At 46.2% G+C, this 20,266-nt stretch overlaps 1 protein-coding gene across 1 annotated transcript in view; it reads left to right on the top strand.

Annotated features, from left to right (window-relative positions):
• Positions 1-19,140, top strand: part of NR1H2 (nuclear receptor subfamily 1 group H member 2) — a 95,823-nt gene extending 76,683 nt beyond the window's left edge. Inside the window, exons 8-10 of the mRNA XM_063942418.1 lie at positions 10,774-10,873; positions 13,181-13,389; positions 15,213-19,140. Of these exons, the coding sequence (XP_063798488.1) occupies positions 10,774-10,873; positions 13,181-13,389; positions 15,213-15,386 (483 nt within the window). The 3' untranslated portion in view covers positions 15,387-19,140. The remainder of the gene's footprint in view (positions 1-10,773; positions 10,874-13,180; positions 13,390-15,212) is intronic.
• Positions 19,141-20,266: the final 1,126 nt, after the last annotated feature.

Raw genomic sequence — 20,266 nt, 5'->3', positions numbered from 1 at the left:
TTTTATTATCCCGTACTTGGACGATCTCCTGATAAAGGCGAGGTCCAAAGAACAGTTGGTAGTGGGGGTAGCAGAAGTGCTACAACAGCACGACTGGATTCTCAATATTCCAAAGTCACAGCTGGTCCCGACGACACGTCTTCTGTTCCTGGGAATGTTTCTGAACGCAGACCAGAAAAGAGTGTTTCTTCCAGTGGGAAAAGCCGAGGAGTTGTCATCTCTAGTCAGAGACATCCTAAAACCAGGACAGGTGTCGGTACATCAATGCACACGAGTCCTGGGAAAAATGGTAGCTTCGTACGAAGCATAATTCCATTCGGAAGACTCCACGCAAGGACGTTCCAGTGGGACCTGTGGGACTAATGGTCCGGGTCCCATCTACAGATACAACAGCGGATAACCCTGTCAGCAAGAAACAGGGTGTCGCTGCTGTGGTGGCTGCAGAGGGCTCATCTACTAGAGGGCCGCAGATTCGGAATACAGGACTGGGTCCTGGTGACCACGGATGCCAGCCTTCGGGGCTGGGGTGCGGTCACACAGGGAAGAAATTTCCAAGGAGATTTCGCTTCACATAAATATTCTGCAGCTAAGGGCCATTTACAATACCCTAAGCCAAGCAAGGCCCCTGCTTCAGAACCAGCCGGTACTGATCCAATCAGACGACATCACGGCGGTCGCCCATGTAAACAGACAGGGCGGCACAAGAAGCAGGATGGCGATGGCAGAAGCCACAAGGATTCTCCGATGGGCGACCTACACCCAGGAGAATGGGGACTTCATCCAGACGTTTTCCAAATGCGGGTAAACCGTTGGGAATGACCACGGGTGGACATGATGGCGTCCCGCCTCAACAAGAAGTTGAAAAGATATGGCGCCAGGTCAAGGGACCCTCAGGCGATCGCTGGGGACGCTCTAGTGACACCATGGGTGTACCAGTCGGTTTATGTGTCTCCTCCTCTACCTCTCATACCCAAGGTACTGAGAATAATAAGAAGGCGAGGAGTGAAAACCATACTCGGGGTTCCGGATTGGCCATGAAGAGCTTGGTACCCGGAACTTCAAGAGATGCTGGCAGAGGACCCTTGGCCTCTGCCGCTCAGACAAGACCTGCTGCAGCAGGGACCCTGTCTGTTCCAAGACTTACCGCGGCTGCGTTTGACGGCATGGCGGTAGAACACCGGATCCTAAAGGAAAAGGGTATTCCGAAGGAAGTCATCCCTACCCTGATCATAGCCAGGAAGGATGTCACCGCAAGACATTATCGCCGCGTTTGGCGAAGATTTGTTGCTTGGTGGGAGGCCATGAAGGCCCCGACGGAGGAATTTCAACTATGTCGATTCCTGCACTTCCTGCAAGCAGGGGTGACGTTTGGGCCTCAAATTGGGGTCCATCAAGGTCCAGATTTCGGCTCTGTCGAATTTCTTCCAGAAAGAACTGGCTTCACTGCCTGAAGTTCAGACTTTGGTTAAAGGAGTACTACATATTCAGCCTCCTTTTTGTGCCTCCTGTGGCACTTTTTGGATCTCAACGTGGTGTTGGATTTCCTAAAGTCGCATGGGTAGAGCCACTTGAAACCATGGAGCTAAAGTATCTCGCATGGAAAGTGGTCATGCTGTTGGCCTTGGCCTTGGCCAGGCGTGTGTCAGAATTGGCGGCTTTGTCATGTAAAAGGCCTTATCTGATTTTCTATATGGAGAGGGCAGAGTTGAGGACTCGTCCTCAGTTTCTCCCGAAGGTGGTCTCAGGTTTTCACTTGAACCAACCTATTGTGGTGCCTGCGGCTACTGGGGACTTGGAGGATTCCAAGTTGCTGGACGTAGTCCGGGCCCTGAAAATTTTATTTTTCCAGGACGGCTGGAGTCAGGAAAACTGACTCGCTGTTTATCCTGATGGCACCCAACAAGCTGGGTGCTCCTGCTTCTAAGCAGTCTATTGCGCGCTGGATTTGTAGCACTATTCAGCTGGCGCATTCTGCGGTAGGATTACCGCAGCCTAAATCAATAAAAGCCCATTCCACAAGGACGGTGGGCTCATCTTGGGCGGCTGCCCGAAGGGTCTCGGCTTTACAACTTTGCCGAGCAGCTACTTGGTCAGGGGCAAACACGTTTGCAAAATAAGATGAATTTGATACCCTGGCTGAGGAGGACCTGGAGTTCTCTCATTCGGTGCTGCAGAGTCATCCGCACTCTCCCGCCCGTTTGGGAGCTTTGGTATTATCCCCATGGTCCTTACGGAGTTCCCAGCATCCACTAGGACGTCAGAGAAAATAAGAATTTACTTACCGATAATTCTATTTCTCGTAGTCCGTAGTGGATGCTGGGCGCCCATCCCAAGTGCGGATTGTCTGCAATACTTGTACATAGTTATTGTTAACTAATCGGGTTCTTGTTGTGAGCCATCTATTCAGAGGCTCCTCTGTTATCATGCTGTTAACTGGGTTTCATATCACAAGTTGTACGGTGTGATTGGTGTGGCTGGTATGAGTCTTACCCGGGATTCAAAATCCTTCCTTATTGTGTACGCTCGTCCAGGCACAGTGTCCTAACTGAGGCTTGGAGGAGGGTCATAGGGGGAGGAGCCAGTGCACACCAGGTAGTCCTAAAGCTTTCTTTTTGTGCCCAGTCTCCTGCGGAGCCGCTATCCCCATGGTCCTTACGGAGTTCCCAGCATCCACTACGGACTACGAGAAATAGAATTATCGGTAAGTAAATTCTTATTTTTTCATTGATTTTGAAGAAAAAAACAGAGCAACAGTATACAGGACCTACCAGAGGGAAGGGACGGGGGGGGGGGGGGTTGCTAGGGGTGGAGATGTCCCCGTGCCTCAAACTTATTGTTTTTTGTGTTTCTATTTATTTATTTATTTATTTGTTTATTTCTCTGACGTTCTAGTGGATGCTCGGAACTCCGTAAGGACCATGGGCAATAGACGGGCTCCGCAGGAGACTGGGCACTCTAAAAGAAAGATTAGGTACTATCTGGTGTGCACTGGCTCCTCCCTCTATGCCCCTTCTCCAGACCTCAGTTAGAATCTGTGCCCGGCCAGAGCTGGGTGCTCCTAGTGGGCTCTCCTGAGCTTGCTAGAAAGAAAGTATTTGTTAGGTTTTTTATTTTCAGTGAGATCTGCTGGCAACAGACTCACTGCTACGTGGGACTGAGGGGAGAGAAGCAAACCTACCTGCTTGCAGATAGCTTGTGCTCCTTAGGCTACTGGACACCATTAGCTCCAGAGGGTTCGAACACAGGGCCTGACCTCGATCGTCCGTTCCCGGAGCCGCGCCGCCGTCCCCCTTGCAGAGCCAGAAGACAGAAGAACAGATGAAATCGGCGGCACAGCACACCACACACTCCGGTCACTGTAGGGTGCAGGGCGCGGGGGGGGGGGGGGGGGGGGCGGGCGCCCTGGGCAGCAATTATAGTACCTTTTGGCACAAACTACACACATAATACAGTCTAGCACTGTATATGTGTGAAAACCCCCGCCATTAAGTCACACAAAACGCGGGACAGAAGCCCGCCGCTGAGGGGGCGGGGCCTTCTTCCTCCGCACACCAGCGCCATTTTCCCTTCACAGCTCCGCTGGAAGCACGCTCCCCAGGCTCTCCCCTGCAGTATCCAGGTACAAGACGGGTTAAAAAGAGAGGGGGGGCACATAAATTTAGGCGCAAATCGATACAAACAAGCAGCTATTGGGAAAATCACTTATTAGCAGTGTAAATCCCTGTGTTATATAGCGCTGTGGTGTGTGCTGGCATACTCTCTCTCTGTCTCCCCAAAGGACTTTGTGGGGTCCTGTCCTCAGTCTGAGCATTCCCTGTGTGTGTGCGGTGTGTCGGTACGGCTGTGTCGACATGTTTGATGAGGAGGGTTACGTGGAGGCGGAGCAGGGGCAGATACATGTGGTGTCGCCCCCGACGGGGCCGACACCTGATTGGATGGATATGTGGAAGGTCTTAACCGACAGTGTCAACTCCTTACATAAAAGGTTTGATGACGCAGCAGCCTTGGGACAGCCGGGGTCTCAGCACGCGCCTGCCCAGGCGACTCAGAAGCCGTCAGGGGCTCATAAACGCCCGCTGGCTCTGATGGTAGACACAGATGTCGACACGGAGTCTGACTCCAGTGTAGATGAGGATGAGACAAATGTACAGTCTACAAAAGCCATCCGATGCATGATTACTGCAATGAAAGATGTATTGCACATTTCTGATATTAACCCGGTTACCACCAAAAGGGATATTATGTTTGGGGAGAAAAGGCAGCCAGTGACTTTTCCCCCATCTGATGAATTAAAAGATTTGTGTGAAGAAGCGTGGAGTTCCCCTGATAAAAAACTAGTGATTTCTAAGAGGCTACTGATGGCGTACCCTTTCCCGCCAACGGATAGGTTACGTTGGGAAACATCCCCTAGGGTGGACAAGGCGCTCACACGCTTATCTAAAAGGGTGGCACTGCCGTCTCAGGATACGGCCGCCCTAAAGGATCCTGCAGATAGAAAGCAGGAAGCTATCCTGAAGTCTGTGTATACACACTCTGGTACTCTACTGAGACCTGCTATTGCTTCAGCCTGGATGTGTAGTGCTGCAGCAGCATGGACTGATACCCTGTCAGACAACATTGATTCCCTCGACAGGGATACTATTTTGCTAACCATCGAACATATAAAAGACGTCGTCTTATATATGCGGGATGCACAGAGGGACATTTGCCTGCTGGCATCTAGAATTAATGCAATGTCCATTTCTGCCAGGAGAGTATTATGGACTCGGCAGTGGACAGGTGATGCTGATTCTAAAAAACACATGGAGGTTTTGCCTTATAAGGGTGAGGAACTATTTGGGGACGGTCTCTCGGACCTCGTATCCACAGCAACTGCTGGGAAGTCGACTTTTTTGCCTCAGGTTCCTTCACAGCCTAAGAAAGCACCGTATTATCAAATGCAGTCCTTTCGGCCTCAGAAAGGCAAGCGGGTCAGAGGAGCATCCTTTCTGGCCAGAGGCAAGGGTAGAGGAAAGAAGCTGCACCAGGCAGCCAGTTCCCAGGAACAAAAATCCTCCCATGCTTCCACTAAGTCCACCGCATGACGTTGGGGCTCCACAGGCGGAGCCAGGTGCGGTGGGGGCGCGTCTCCGAAACTTTAGCACCCAGTGGGTTCGCTCACAAGTGGATCTATGGGCTGTACAAATTGTATCTCAGGGATACAAGCTGGAGTTCGAGGCGACTCCCCCTCGCCGTTACCTCAAATCAGCCTTGCCAGCTGCTCCCAGGGAAAGGGAGGTAGTACTGGCTGCAATTCACAAGCTGTACCTCCAGCAGGTGATAATCAAGGTCCCCCTCCTTCAACAGGGCAGGGGTTACTATTCCACAATGTTTGTGGTACCGAAACCGGACGGTTCGGTGAGACCCATCCTGAATTTAAAATCCTTGAACACTTATATAAAGAAGTTCAAGTTCAAAATGGAATCGCTCAGGGCGGTTATTGCAAGCCTGGAAGAGGGGGATTTTATGGTGTCGCTGGACATCAAGGATGCTTACTTGCATGTCCCCATGTTCCCACCTCACCAGGAGTACCTCAGGTTTGTGGTACAGAACTGTCATTACCAATTCCAGACGTTGCCGTTTGGTCTCTCCACGGCTCCGAGAATATTTACCAAGGTAATGGCCGAAATGATGATACTCCTTCGAAAAAAGGGAGTTATAATTATCCCGTACTTGGACGATCTCCTCATAAAGGCGAGGTCCAAAGAGCAGTTGTTGGTCAGCGTAGCACTCTCTCAGGAAGTGTTGCAACAGCACGGCTGGATTCTGAATATCCCAAAGTCGCAGCTGATCCCTACGACGCCTCTGCTTTTCCTGGGAATGATTCTGGACACAGAACAGAAGAAGGTGTTTCTCCCGGAGAAGAAGGCCCAGGAATTGTCATCTCTGGTCAGGGACCTCCTGAAACCAAAACAGGTGTCGGTGCATCACTGCACGCGAGTCCTGGGAAAGATGGTGGCTTCTTACGAAGCAATTCCCTTCGGCAGGTTCCATGCAAGGATCTTTCAGTGGGATCTGTTGGACAAATGGTCCGGATCGCATCTTCAGATGCATCGGTTGATCACCCTGTCCCCAAGGGCCAGGGTGTCTCTGCTGTGGTGGCTGCAGAGTGCTCATATTCTCGAGGGACGCAGGTTCGGCATACAGGACTGGATCCTGGTGACCACGGATGCAAGCCTCCGAGGATGGGGGGCAGTCACTCAGGGAAGAAACTTCCAAGGACAGTGGTCAAGTCTGGAGACTTCTCTACACATAAATATATTGGAACTAAGGGCCATCTACAACGCCCTGAGTCAAGCAGAGCCCCTGCTTCAAAACCAATCTGTCCTGATTCAGTCAGACAACATCACGGCGGTCGCCCATGTAAACTGCCAGGGCGGCACAAGAAGCAGGATGGCAATGGCAGAAGCCACAAGGATTCTTCGATGGGCGGAGAATCACGTGCTAGCACTGTCAGCAGTGTTCATTCCGGGAGTGGACAACTGAGAAGCAGACTTCCTCAGCAGGCACGACCTCCACTCGGGAGAGTGGGGACTTCATCAAGAAGTCTTCACACAGATTGTAAACCGTTGGGAACTGCCACAGGTGGACATGATGGCGTCCCGCCTCAACAAAAAGCTAAAAAAATATTGTGACAGGTCACGGGACCCTCAGGCGATAGCTGTGGACGCACTAGTGACACCGTGGGTGTACCAGTCGGTTTATGTGTTCCCTCCTCTTCCTCTCATACCCAAGGTACTGAGGATAGTAAGAAAGAGAGGAGTAAGAACTATACTCATCGTTCCGGATTGGCCAAGAAGAACTTGGTACCCGGAACTACAAGAAATGATCTCAGAGGACCCATGGCCTCTGCCTCTCAGACAGGACCTGTTACAGCAGGGGCCCTGTCTGTTCCAAGACTTACCGCGGCTGCGTTTGACGGCATGGCGGTTGAACGCCGGATCCTAGCGGAAAAGGGCATTCCGGATGAAGTTATTCCTACGCTGATAAAGGCTAGGAAAGACGTGACAGCAAAACATTATCACCGTATATGGCGAAAATATGTTGCTTGGTGTGAGGCCAGGATGGCCCCTACAGAGGAATTCCAGCTGGGTCGATTCCTGCACTTCCTACAGTCAGGAGTGACTATGGGCCTAAAATTAGGATCCATAAAGGTCCAGATTTCGGCCCGATCTATTTTCTTTCAAAAAGAACTGGCTTCACTGCCTGAAGTCCAGACGTTTGTTAAGGGAGTGCTGCGTATTCAGCCCCCTTTTGTGCCTCCAGTGGCACCTTGGGATCTTAACGTTGTGTTGGATTTCCTGAAATCACACTGGTTTGAGCCACTTAAGACCGTGGAGCTAAAGTATCTCACGTGGAAGGTGGTCATGCTGTTGGCCTTGGCTTCAGCTAGGCGTGTGTCAGAATTGGCGGCTTTGTCATGTAAAAGCCCGTATCTGATCTTCCATATGGACAGGGCAGAATTGAGGACTCGTCCCCAATTTCTCCCAAAGGTGGTATCAGCGTTTCATTTGAACCAACCTACTCGACTGAACCATTTGAACCAACGGACTCGCTGTTTATCCTGCATGCACCCAACAAACTGGGTGCTCCGGCTTCAAAGCAAACTATTGCGCGCTGGATCTGTAACACGATTCAGCAAGCTCATTCTGCGGCAGGATTACCGCATCCTAAATCGGTAAAAGCCCATTCCACAAGGAAGGTGGGCTCTTCTTGGGCGGCTGCCCGAGGGGTCTCGGCTTTACAGCTTTGCCGAGCTGCTACTTGGTCGGGTTCAAACACATTTGCTAAGTTCTATAAGTTTGATACCCTGGCTGAGGAGGACCTTGCCTTTGCTCATTCGGTGCTGCAGAGTCATCCGCACTCTCCCGCCCGTTTGGGAGCTTTGGTATAATCCCCATGGTCCTTACGGAGTTCCCAGCATCCACTAGGACGTCAGAGAAAATAAGAATTTACTCACCGGTAATTCTATTTCTCTTAGTCCGTAGTGGATGCTGGGCGCCCGTCCCAAGTGCGGACTCTCTGCGATACATGTATATAGTTATTGCTTAACAAAAGGGTTATTGTTATGAGCCATCTGTTACTGAGGCTCAGTTGTTGTTCATACTGTTAACTGGGTATGGTTATCACAAGTTGTACAGTGTGATTGGTGTGGCTGGTATGAGTCTTACCCTGGATTCCAAATCCTTTCCTTGTTGTGTCAGCTATTCCGGGCATAGTTTCCTTAACTGAGGTCTGGAGGAGGGGCATAGAGGGAGGAGCCAGTGCACACCAGATAGTACCTAATCTTTCTTTTAGAGTGCCCAGTCTCCTGCGGAGCCCGTCTATTCCCCATGGTCCTTACGGAGTTCCCAGCATCCACTACGGACTACGAGAAATAGAATTACCGGTGAGTAAATTCTTATTTTTTCATTTGAAGTCTCCAATAATCCAGTACATCAGTATATGTATACAGTATTTTAGTTATACATTTTACTAAAGTTAAGCATTTAAAATCCATTTAAAATCCATTTTTAAGAATGAGGGGTTGGAGGCAGTAAACCAACAAGGAGCCACTTTCATTGGAAGTCCTGGGCTCCATGCAGTGCTCACTATCTGCTCACACTCCTTTTTCTACCCCAAACCTTTCTTCTTGCTTCTAATCCCTCCAACCTGACCCTCGTATCTCCCCTACCCTTCCTCCCCTTTCCTGGTGCACTTTGGAACACAACATCTGGTAGTTACTAACTCGCACCCATCCATGCAGGGCTGCCATCAGAAATAGTGGGTCCCAGGACTATATAGGCAGGGCCCCCCTGCTACCTTATCTCCTCACATAATGATCAAGCCTTTATCTGCTCCTATATGGATGGAAATAAGCACACAAACACTAGGACACACAACTCTGTTTATACCAATGACCTTACCACGTGTAATCCCTGCTAAGTAATAGCCCCTAACAGCTCCATTTCCACCATAGATGACGGGAGTGTACTGGCTGACATAAGCAGACTTCATCTACTGTAGGTGACCCATGGTATGAAGGACATTACTAACATAAGGACAAATCCCAGCAGCGCCTGTACCTTTAGCTTGGACACTAACTATAATGGAAACACATACTGCATAAGAGTAATAATATATCTGACGTTAGTGCTGGGGAATATATATGTGTAATATACAGGTATTAATCAAGCAATCCTTAGTTTCTATTGTATTATGTTATTAGCAACAATGAGAAGAGCAGTCTCTATATTCCACTATACTACATGTAGTTCATCAGGAGCCTCTAGTTCTTTATGGGAATAGAGAAAGATACCTTTATGGGCACCAGCTTTACAATATAAATAAAAGTGCAATAAAGAGCCAGCGATACATCGGCCGTTCAGTAGAACAGTGTGTCACATTAGCTGCGTTATACCATCTTTCTTCAGGAGACATTGATCCCAATAGACTTGTTCTGATTAGTATAAATACATTTTCCAGCTGGAAACCAATGCACAGTATATCGTCTAGTCTTCTTTGATCGTAGATAGAAAGCTGGTTAAATGTAAGTCTTACCATGTGACATGGAGACCAGTGGTAATTATACATATAATGTTATAGCCCATAACTGGTGAGAGCGATTTGCCTGCAGTCTACTACATGCTGGTGTAACCCCTTTGTGACCCCGGATACCTGTACAAGTTGTATAGAGCTGTGGTTTCTGTATTGTAAAGGGTGCGTTGAGATGTATTCATTGCAGTACTCATTATATTTGTCGGTCATTACTGCTAATTACAAGGATAATGGGTAAGATTTATATACCTGTAGTGAGCATGACTGAAACACACAGTGTGGAGGAAAGTGACCTAAAAGCATACAGTCTATACTAGGCACATATATCAGGGCATTAAATATAGTCTAATTCAGTGGCGAGAGACCGGACTTTGAGATGTCTACACAGTAGTTGGTAATTGGGAAGGCACTATTAGCTTACTCGCATTATACCTAATAATGCTCCCACATATTATACAAGTGTTTTCCCCATTTATCTGTGCAAGATCGTTGTCTCATTGACCATCAGTGGCAACAATGGTATGTGTAGACGTGGGTAGTGGCAGCACACGTAATGGGGGTGCTCTTGTACCCACACAGCTGGCTCCATTTGTCATCGATCATGTGTACACTGTGCCCTCTTACCCCACAATCATGCTTTCACTGCCCCTTCAGTGTCCACCCATACTTGTCTGTTGTCCACTAGCAGTTATGTGATCAGTAAAATAACCACCAGCACATCCCCGCCCTTCTTTGTCAGCCCACCCCACGCCCAGAAACCCAATATGTACGAATGTTTGAATGGTTTGTTTGTAAAGTACACTGACAACTCCTGATAGACGCATGTATGAACTGTCTGTAGACTCTAATAGGACAGGGGAGACCAATAAGCCAGCCGGCACTTAGTCACGGTTGTTGTGTCTGTGGGAGGGCACTCTCCCATATAATGTGGGAATAGTAATGGTAAGTGTCTGTAGGGTGAGTGTAATTTGCATACGTTGCTTTGGGTGCCCACACACCTTTTTTTCACAGCTGTATATTAAATTGGCACACAATTATACATGTGCACAAACGGTAGGAATGCTGTGAACCGATAGGCATTGCTTTTCCAGAGTTCTAACACTTAGATTAATAATAGCGTTTGTTAGCGTGTATAACAGTATTTATCATTGTGATGCATCAGACACTACATGGCGTTCTATTTTCCCTCTCGGACAGATAATGCTGCTGGAGACCGCAAGGCGCTACAATCACGAGACTGAATGTATAACCTTCCTGAAAGACTTTACGTACAGCAAGGATGACTTCCACCGGGCAGGTGAGTCCAGCTTCCGCTCCTTTATCCTGTGCTCTCGCCGTCTGCTGCAGCACGAGCAGAATCCGCATCCCCCCCCACCCCCACACACACACAGCAACATCTCGGGGACTGTATCCTAAATACTTGTGCTGATCCGTAACCTTGCTTAAAGATAAATCTAGTAGCTGCTTCATTAAGTTTAAGGTCACATTTGACAGCTTGGCCCTGTAAAATAAGCTCCTTCTTGGTTGCTTAAAATGATCTGGTTTTGGGAGCCAAGTTTCCCTTTATTGTGTTCTCCACAAGATAAATAGCATCAGCGGTTTCCACAATGGTAACCACTGACTGCAGAAGCTTGTTTTATTGGGGGAAAGTCCTGTGTCGGGAGTCCACAGAGTGGTTACTAATGGTGTAGTCCTTTTAGCAATATAGCGATCAGTACACCAATATTCCTATTAAGGCAGGCAGATCACAGGGGCGGCTGAATTTAACTTCCTAATTTCATAAGCGGCTTATATGAAAGACTGAACGCTAGTATGGCAGTGTATAGTGTATGTTACAGGGCGTGATTTGTATCTGATGATGGGAAGATTTACTTTTTTTTTTTTTTTTTTTTTTTTATTGAAAACAGTGAAACATTCCAAGGTTTACTACAAAGTACTGGGCAGATCCATCCAGGTGGTGGACTGAAAAAGCAGCGATTTAACACATCCTGCGTAATTTTGCAGTCCAAATTTAGCTATTGGTTGTGTACGTCAAAATCTTGCCCACTATGGTGGTCATTCCGAGTTGTTCGCTTGCTAGCAGTTTTTAGCAGCCGTGCAAACGCTATGCCGCCGCCCACTGGGAGTGTATCTTAGCTTAGCAGAAGTGCGAACGAAAGGATTGCAGAGCGGCTACAAAATAGTTTTGTGCAGTTTCAGAATAGCGTCAGACCTACTCAGCGCTTGCGATCACTTCAGACTGTTCAGTTCCTGTTTTGACGTCACGAACACGCCCTGCGTTCGCCCAGCCACGCCTGCGTTTTTCCTGGCACGCCTGCGTTTTTTCGAACACTCCCTGAAAACCGTCAGTTGACACCCAGAAACGCCCTCTTCCTGGCAATCACTCTGCGGCCAGTAGTGCGACTAAAATGCTTGAAGCGCGTGCGCATTGCGCCGCCTGCGCAGAAGTGCCGTTTTTTTGTATGATGGCTGCACAGCGAACGAAAGCAGCTAGCGATCAACTCGGAATGACCCCCTATATCATTTTATATTTATTTTAACTGTGAAACTATGAAATCGCTACACCTAATAAATGTAACCATCCCAAGGATTTTGTGGGGGACAGCTGACTGGAGGCATTGCGTTCCACGGACTGATAATCTGGAGCCAGGGAAGATATAACAGACTGCTTTCTTTGTTATGATGACCGTATGTAGCAGGATTCCCCATATAAAACAATATGCAGGCATTCTCTCCCAGGGTCAGATGTTTGCACGTGGGATGGGTTCTCGGTAAGCTAAGGCAAACCTTGGAACAAGTACCAATGCTACAACTTCTAGTACAGTAGTATGTTCCCACCACATTGTGTATAATACTGGGAATAGCGCGCTGGCCTTTATTAGATTAGACTGCCCCCCTTATTTTATGGTTAAGATTCTTACTGCTGGGTTAAGGGAGCATCTGAATCATGGAAGGAAGACTCCTGTCCCTTATCACCCGACTGTCTGGATCACACCTGAGTTGTAAATATAGATTTACCTGATGGCATCCAGCCAGTTACATAGAGTACTAGATTAATTTCTCATCAAGAAGGCTTCCAGAGGCTGCCAGCTAATGTGAATAACCGCCTGTCTTCATGTAGAGGCCTGGACCGCCCACTATTTTCACTCCGCAGCTGACATCGATACTTATACCCAACCCATGACGGGTGCAAAAGATCAGCCAGTAACAGACGCCCCATCTCTGTCCGCACACTGCGAATGAGCCCTGAAGTCGGCTGACACTACCATGACACGAATCCGTTTGCACGGTCGCCCCAGTTACCGACCATTTCACAGATTGCAAAATCAGCCAGGTGTTTGTTTAAAACGGTGCACGCGCAGTTACCAGTGTCTTTGGTGCATGCTCAGTGTGCCGATATTTGTGAGATCCCATCGACCCGCGTCTATGACCCGTTCCAGCAGTTCCACCCAGTATTGGTTTGGACAGGTGAATCCTGTGTCTGTTGCGGCTTATTTGGTTTCTTTATGTCCCAGTACCAGTAACAGAGGCCACTAATGGTGAGCGATTGCAGTACTATTGTACTATCAGGCTGCTTAGTGACTCTGGTGTATTCTGTCCCTAGGATTACAAGTGGAGTTTATAAACCCCATCTTTGAATTCTCACGTGGCATGAGGCAGATGCAGCTGGACGACGCAGAATATGCCCTCCTTATAGCAATCAACATCTTCTCTGCTGACCGACCAAACGTGCAGAACCACCAGCTCGTAGAGAACCTCCAGCTGCCATATGTGGAAGCTCTGCACTCCTACACCCGTATCAAGAGGCCTCAGGTACTGGAGACATTGTCATCATCCCAAAGTGTAGATTATCAGATACTTTATAAACTCCATAGTGATCAAGGTATAGCAAGTGCTCAATGTCCAGCAATTAAGGGCACTTTATGGTAGATGAAGTTTGCGTACACCAGGCGGAGTGACTTTCATTGACACAGATGTAGAATTCAGGAAGTTCTTGTAGTGATGCAAGTTACATTTTAGAGAGAATGATTAGTGATCATTTTACTAAGTGAGTACATTACTTCCTCATTGCCCACAGGTGGCAGCGTTGTTATCTGAGAGGTTGTTGGCAAATGTATCCTTGACACAAGAACACCAGCAGAGGGATGTAATGGCGTACAAGTTTGCTGGAGGCAAGGGATGCCGGCCAAACTTGGACTTTTTTTTTTTTTTTAAAGCGGATGTAATACCCCTTTTCCACTAACTAACTCTAAAAACACGGGTAAATGCGCGGGGGCGCGCATTTACCAGTGTTTTATTCTAGTGGAAACGCCCCAACCCCTGCAAATTCCCGGATCAAGTGATCCGGGAATCCTACCTGGGTAGCTTGCCGGGTTGAACACGTGTTCAACCTGGTAAGCTGTGTAGTGTAAACGGAAGCCATGTCGATGCGTCACGGCTCCCATTCACACTGTATGGAAGGGCGCCCCTGCCGCGTCACTAGCAGCGTCAGGGTTGGTGAGCGCAGTGGGAAAGGGGGCTGAGCACGGGCCGCAGCCGGGTAGCACCCGTGTCAGGCTCCCGGCTGCGACCCCTGCTCATAGGTGGAAAAGGGGTATAATTTACAAGGCAAAGCCATAACTGTCACTTTAAAAAAACAAAAAACGTCCAGGTTCGACCGGCATCCCGCACCTCCACCAAACTTGGACGCCATTGCATCCCGCCCAGTAACTAAACTGTTACATTATTTTGCAGCAAGTTTTACTATTACTGGCAGATCGCATGTAAAACTCAACATGCCACACATTTTGAATAGAAATGGATTAATTTTAATAATAAGTGTAAGAATCACCTTTAACACGATCTTGTTGGGTTAAAAAAATATACATATATATATTGGTTTAAGTCTGCTCTCTCTTTTTTTTTTTTTTACATTAATGGAAATAACCTTAACAATCCAAAATTATTTTGATGTGATTTATTTTACATTTATTTGTTAATGTCTTTCAATAAAACAAATTTTGTTACTGATTATTATTCCTATTACATCTGTATATATGTAGATAGACTAAACATACAGTATTAAAACATACAAAGTACACTCAGAGAGAGATTAAATTGAAAATAAGAATAAGTTGATGTTAAGCATTAGTCCTACTTATAATTAAATAAATCTGACTAGTAATTCAAAATGGAAAATGCAAAAGCTCTTTTCAGAGAAACACACAACACCCACACACAAGGAGTTAAGCATTAGCACTAAGCATGCCACTGACATTAAACATTTTGAATAAAAACACATTTTGAAGACCAGCAACAACAAGAACATGGAATTATACCAGGGGGATAGTCACATGCCTGTGCCTGTAGTCTATAGTAAAAATACCAGAGTGGCTTATTCAAATAAAACAAATTGTTTAAACGAGCCACCCTGCTAGCATCATTCCAGGCTGCAAAACAAGGAGTCCAGGCATGACGTGAAAATCCAAGTTCACTCCTCATTTGAAATGTACAACAGGATCATTTGCAACTACTCCTATACATCTTACAGGGAGCTACCTGGTAGGCACAATAACCTTGGTATAACTGGAAGGCAAGCGCGGCATATCCATGCCTGTCTCTAATGGTTATTCCTCACCTTGTTTTCTCTCCCACAGGATCACCTGATGTTCCCTCGCATGTTAATGAAGCTGGTCAGCCTACGGACACTTAGCAGCGTGCACTCGGAGCAGGTGTTTGCCCTCCGCCTTCAGGACAAGAAACTGCCACCTTTATTGTCTGAAATCTGGGATGTGGATGACATTGAAAATGTGGACTTGAGACCTATCTAGCTCCCCAATCTGCTCAGGGATGATGTGGTCACACAGATCAGGTTTCTGGCATCGAAGATGCACTCTAGGTGGGAGAGAAGCCCCATATTCAGCAGAACCTGAAGAAGGCTTCTTTCCCCTGGATGTCCTAACGCAGACAGAAGATCTGGTGGAAACTTGTCAACCGCTTTACGATGACTCGTCCATAGCTAGCACACACCGGTGGAAAGAGAGGTCTCCTTTTTCTGAGGCTTAAACGATACCGTTTTAAGGCGCTGGTTGACTTTCGATGAACTTCGGTTTGATGGAATAGAGTTATGGCTTGTAAGCAGGGTGGTTTTACCCCCAGATAATCACTTTTATAAAGTAAGGGCCGACGCTAGGCTTTAGAATAACTCTTCAGTCCAGAGAATACGGCAGTGACTTCAGCGCAAGTCCATGTGGTAGATGTAAATGTACAGAGATGCTTTAGTTAATAGCCTTGTGAGGCAGTGACTAGGCCACTACTCACTAACCCTGCTGACGTGTAAGTAAGATAATTAGTATTTTCTAATACAGGGAATGTGGGTGGGAAGGGTAACTTTTATGTCATGCGGCCGGCTGCCTCTCCAGGTAGGTGACCCACTGAGTCAGATGTCACAGTCTTCAATTCTCCAAAACTTCTTCCACCAATGATGAGCATAGCCCGTGCGTCACTAAATGCAATAGTGCATGTTTTTCTTGCACCAACTACGTCTAAGTTCCTCCATTCCCTTCTCAGTCGTTGACCTTGCTTGGCTCTTCCTTCCCCACTTTATTTTTAATATGCACTTACAACATGTTTTTTTATTGCTGAGAATGGCAGAGGCGTTATAGGATCGGGAATAAAGTCTATATCTATGGGTGGTTTGACGTATCAGGCCAGTTTGTGTAATGAAGAGGTATTTTTGGCTGCGGCTGTGTTAAATAGGGAATTACATATTCATACTCATTGTCTTAGACCCCACATATTACTGTTAATGTGTGGTATAAATATTGACAATCACTAACTACACTACTCTGCATTTGTTGTGTAGTACATCTAATATTTTGTGTTTGGGGGATGTAAGACAACCAAGGGCCTCAACTTGTGTTTTTCCCATTGATTGTCCATATGATCAGATCGTCTTCCCTTTGTGCATAATTACTGTTGTCTTGTTATAATAATCACTGGAACGTTTGATTGCATGACACCTGGTATGGTGGGTTACAAGGTCCTTCCCGCAAGGAGAACATTAAAGTGACAGTGCTTAATCCTAGTACAGCCATGCCAGCTCATCCTACAGAATTACATTCACAATAATTATCCCATTAGGATAAAGTAAGTTTATTATACACCAGCTATTATTTGTTTACTGCATATAATCGGACAGTTACATTTCACGCCGAACTGCAAAAAATGTGTCCTATTACCAGAGAGTATGTACTGATCCAGCCTCAGTGACCTAGGTCCTGAATAGAAAGTGGTTTTAACTCCTCCAAAAATGTAATGTTTTGATTTAATTACCGTTCACTTACATTGGATACACTTCCAGAATGATTCTTCCTTTGCATGTGCGGGTTTCCCCCTAAGCGTCACACAGTTCAGTGTTTTTCTTAGCAGGGATATTACTGCTTGTATGTTTTACACATGCAGCTAGAATGTTCATGGTCGGGGGAGGGGGGAGGGGCATTGACAACTGCACTGTGTGTCAGAAGAAGCTGTGTGCTACTAGTGGAGAGGTGAGTGTTTATGTCCTACAGTACTTGGCCGAGAGTATATACTGGCAGTATATTGTCAAGGAAATCTTAGTATTTAAATTTGCTCCCAGCACTAATGGAGACAGATATTGTGTCCCATATTCATATAGTATAATACGAATGTGATCTCTTAGTTCCTTGATAGGTTGAATAGTGTTCTGGAACTCCAGATGCTTTAAAACAGGTTTTAGCACTAAGCTTATTTTCCTGATTCATTCATAAATAGCAGGTTCTTAAGTGATGTTTTACCTCATAAATGATTAAAGGCAGATTCTTAAAATACTTAAATCTGCAGAGACTGACCCTCTTATTACATAGGTTCCAGCACCATGTTTGCTGCATGTATGAGAATACGGGACAGTGGAGGTCTGTCCTTATCCTGTGTGCATTCAGCTGCTCAGATCAGAGACTAGGGTTCATTTTCCCTGCGGAGGGGACGATGTACTCACGGAATGATGTGTAAACGGCAGTGACTGTGACAGAATAAAGAAGTGTGTCCATACTTCTAGAGTATATTAGTCCCATTTTGGATTCAGGACGCCGCTCGATGCTGATGCCGTTTGGCGCGTTTGTGGTCTGTGCGCAGCCTCCAGCTTAATAGATGGCTATACAAAACAAGTTTTGACCTGGCCCAGATTAGTTTGCCAAGTACCTGTTGCTTCTCTTGTGGGTATACTCAGACCACTGGTTAAATAAATACAGAAAAAGAATAACACTCCGTAAAGAGAAGCGATCGTATTCGACAAATTATTGTTGATCAGTAAAAAAATTGAATACACTAATAAACATTAAAAAAAAACATTAAAAAAAACATTAAAAAAAAAAGAAAATGATAAAAAAGAGCATGTTAAGAAAAAAAAAACAATTACTGACTGGTAAGAAAATCCCAATTGTATTCTAAGGGTTTTAGTAAGCAGTTACTGAGACATATAGAGCAGCTTTGAATGTTCAGAGCTAGATGTTGGAAAAGCTTGTTAATCCAAAGTTAGTGAGGCCACGAAAGAACGCGTATGTATGGCGTAATTGTTTTACCCGTCAGCAAAGTCCAGATATATTGCTTAGGGTTCCGGTATGAATGGTTGACCATGTTATGGTCAACAGTCATTAGGTCGACCACTATTGGTCGACATTGGCATGGACACAAGGTCGACACATGAAAGGTCGACACATGAAAAGGTCGACATGAGTTTTTTAACTTTTTGTGGTGTCGTTTTTTGCATAAAGTGACTGGGAACCCCAATTAGTGCACAGCGTTCGCTCGCCATGCTTCAGGCATGGTACCTTTGCTCTGCTACCGCTTCGCTCGGCACAGATTACCGTTCCAATCGTAGTCCACGTGGATCGTAAAGTATGGAAAAGTTCCCCAAAAGAAAAAAAAGTTTAAAAAACTCATGTCGACCTTTTCATGTGTCGACCTTTCATGTGTCCATGTCGACCATGTCAATGTCGACCAATAGTGGTCGACCTAATGACTGTCGACCATAACATGGTCGACCATCTGAATGGATACCATTGCTTAGACCTCCCGGCCACTACTGCTGTATTCCCAAAATCATAGCCTTATCCAGAGGACTGTTTAGCAGTTGTTGTCCGCTGTGTGAATGTGATGCAATCATGGGTCCCCTTGGTTGTCACCGCTGATTATGCTGGCCTATGATCTCTCTGCTCACTAAAACCATAAAAATACAGTTGGGATTTTCTTACTGGCTGGTAGGATTTTCTTACTGGCTGGTAACGGATAATTGTTCATAACGTGCTCTTTTTTTTATGATATTATATTTTTTTTGATGTTTATTAGCGTTTACATTTTTTGCTGATCATTAATAAATTGCAAGCGCGTCTCTCCACGGAGGAGTTTTCTTTTTCTTTATTTAATAGATGGGTGACCGTAAAGACAAATCCAAGTGATACAGTATATAACTTAATCTGCTTTTTCAGAGATAAAGAAGTCATGTAACAGAGTCAGTGTATCCCAAATTGTAGCAATGAACTTTATAAATGAGGTATTAAGGTCTAATTTGCTTGTTAGTTTTCTTTTTCTTTGTTTTGGGTTCAGTGTAATTTTAATCCTTTCCTTTTAAAACTGCCTCTAAATAAGAGGATAGATATATTGTATTTGTTCTCAGTGTCTCACAAATGTCTTTTTGGTATAAAGCACATGACAAAAATTCCTAGCAAAAATAACACGTCGCCAGTGCCGAGGTGCGCAAGCCATAGATCACAAGATCGTTTTTCTGGGTCGAGTGACCATGATGAATTGGGAACACTTTTACAGAGATTGGCAGGACTACTCCCTCTCTCCTCTGGGCCTGCTGTCCCTTGGTCTTGTCACAAGGCAGTAGGTGTTTTGGTTTCCTGTGACTGGTGTCAGAGTTGAGGACAGAAAGTGGCACAAACAGGACGTTGAATCGCACAAGGTGGGGGTCACCCAGGGAGAAACGCTAATGTTTGGAAAGAACCTATACTTGGGTCACAAAAGGTGGTGACAATGGATGGTCCCTACATTTCCACCAGCATAAGCAGACCCTATAGGTTACGCTAGGCTGTCAAATTTACCAAGCTCCAGAATGTGACACCTCATACTATTATCAGACAGACTGTGGCATTGGGGTTGGGTACGAAATCCCAACAGTCTGTCAGAATCCCAACGAATTGCGGTAAGTATTTTTCTTTTTCATCCACTAGGGGACACTGGAGTCCTATACAGTAGGGTGTGAAGCTTGCAACCGGAGGTGTGGCACAATCTAAAAATTAGCATTGTCTGCACAGCCGGCTCCTCCCCCTTCACATTCCTCCTCCCTCAGTTTGAAAAATTGTGCTAGGAGGAAAGTAGCACAGATGGGAGCTCCTGCTCCATATAGCATTATTATTAATTTTTTAATTTTATATTTTTTATGTTTTGTTCTGACTGGCCTAATCCCTCCTAACTAAAAGGAGGGTACAGGCGTTATCTAAAGAGAATCTGCCCAATCCCTCCTAAATGAAAGGAAGGTGCAGGTTTAACCACAAGAAGAAAGACTGCGTCAACCTAATAAAAGGGGGACAAAAGTCTTCAAAACGGAGAGACAAGGAGCCCAGCTAAAGGGATCTACATCTCTCTACAGCATAATCCGAAGCACAGAGTCAGGAGTGTCTCAGGGTAC

Source organism: Pseudophryne corroboree, chromosome 10 (assembly GCF_028390025.1).
Source record: "Pseudophryne corroboree isolate aPseCor3 chromosome 10, aPseCor3.hap2, whole genome shotgun sequence".
NCBI lineage: Eukaryota > Metazoa > Chordata > Amphibia > Anura > Myobatrachidae > Pseudophryne > Pseudophryne corroboree.
The sequence above is the reverse complement of the archived record's forward strand: the minus strand, read 5'-3'. Positions and strand labels throughout refer to the sequence as shown.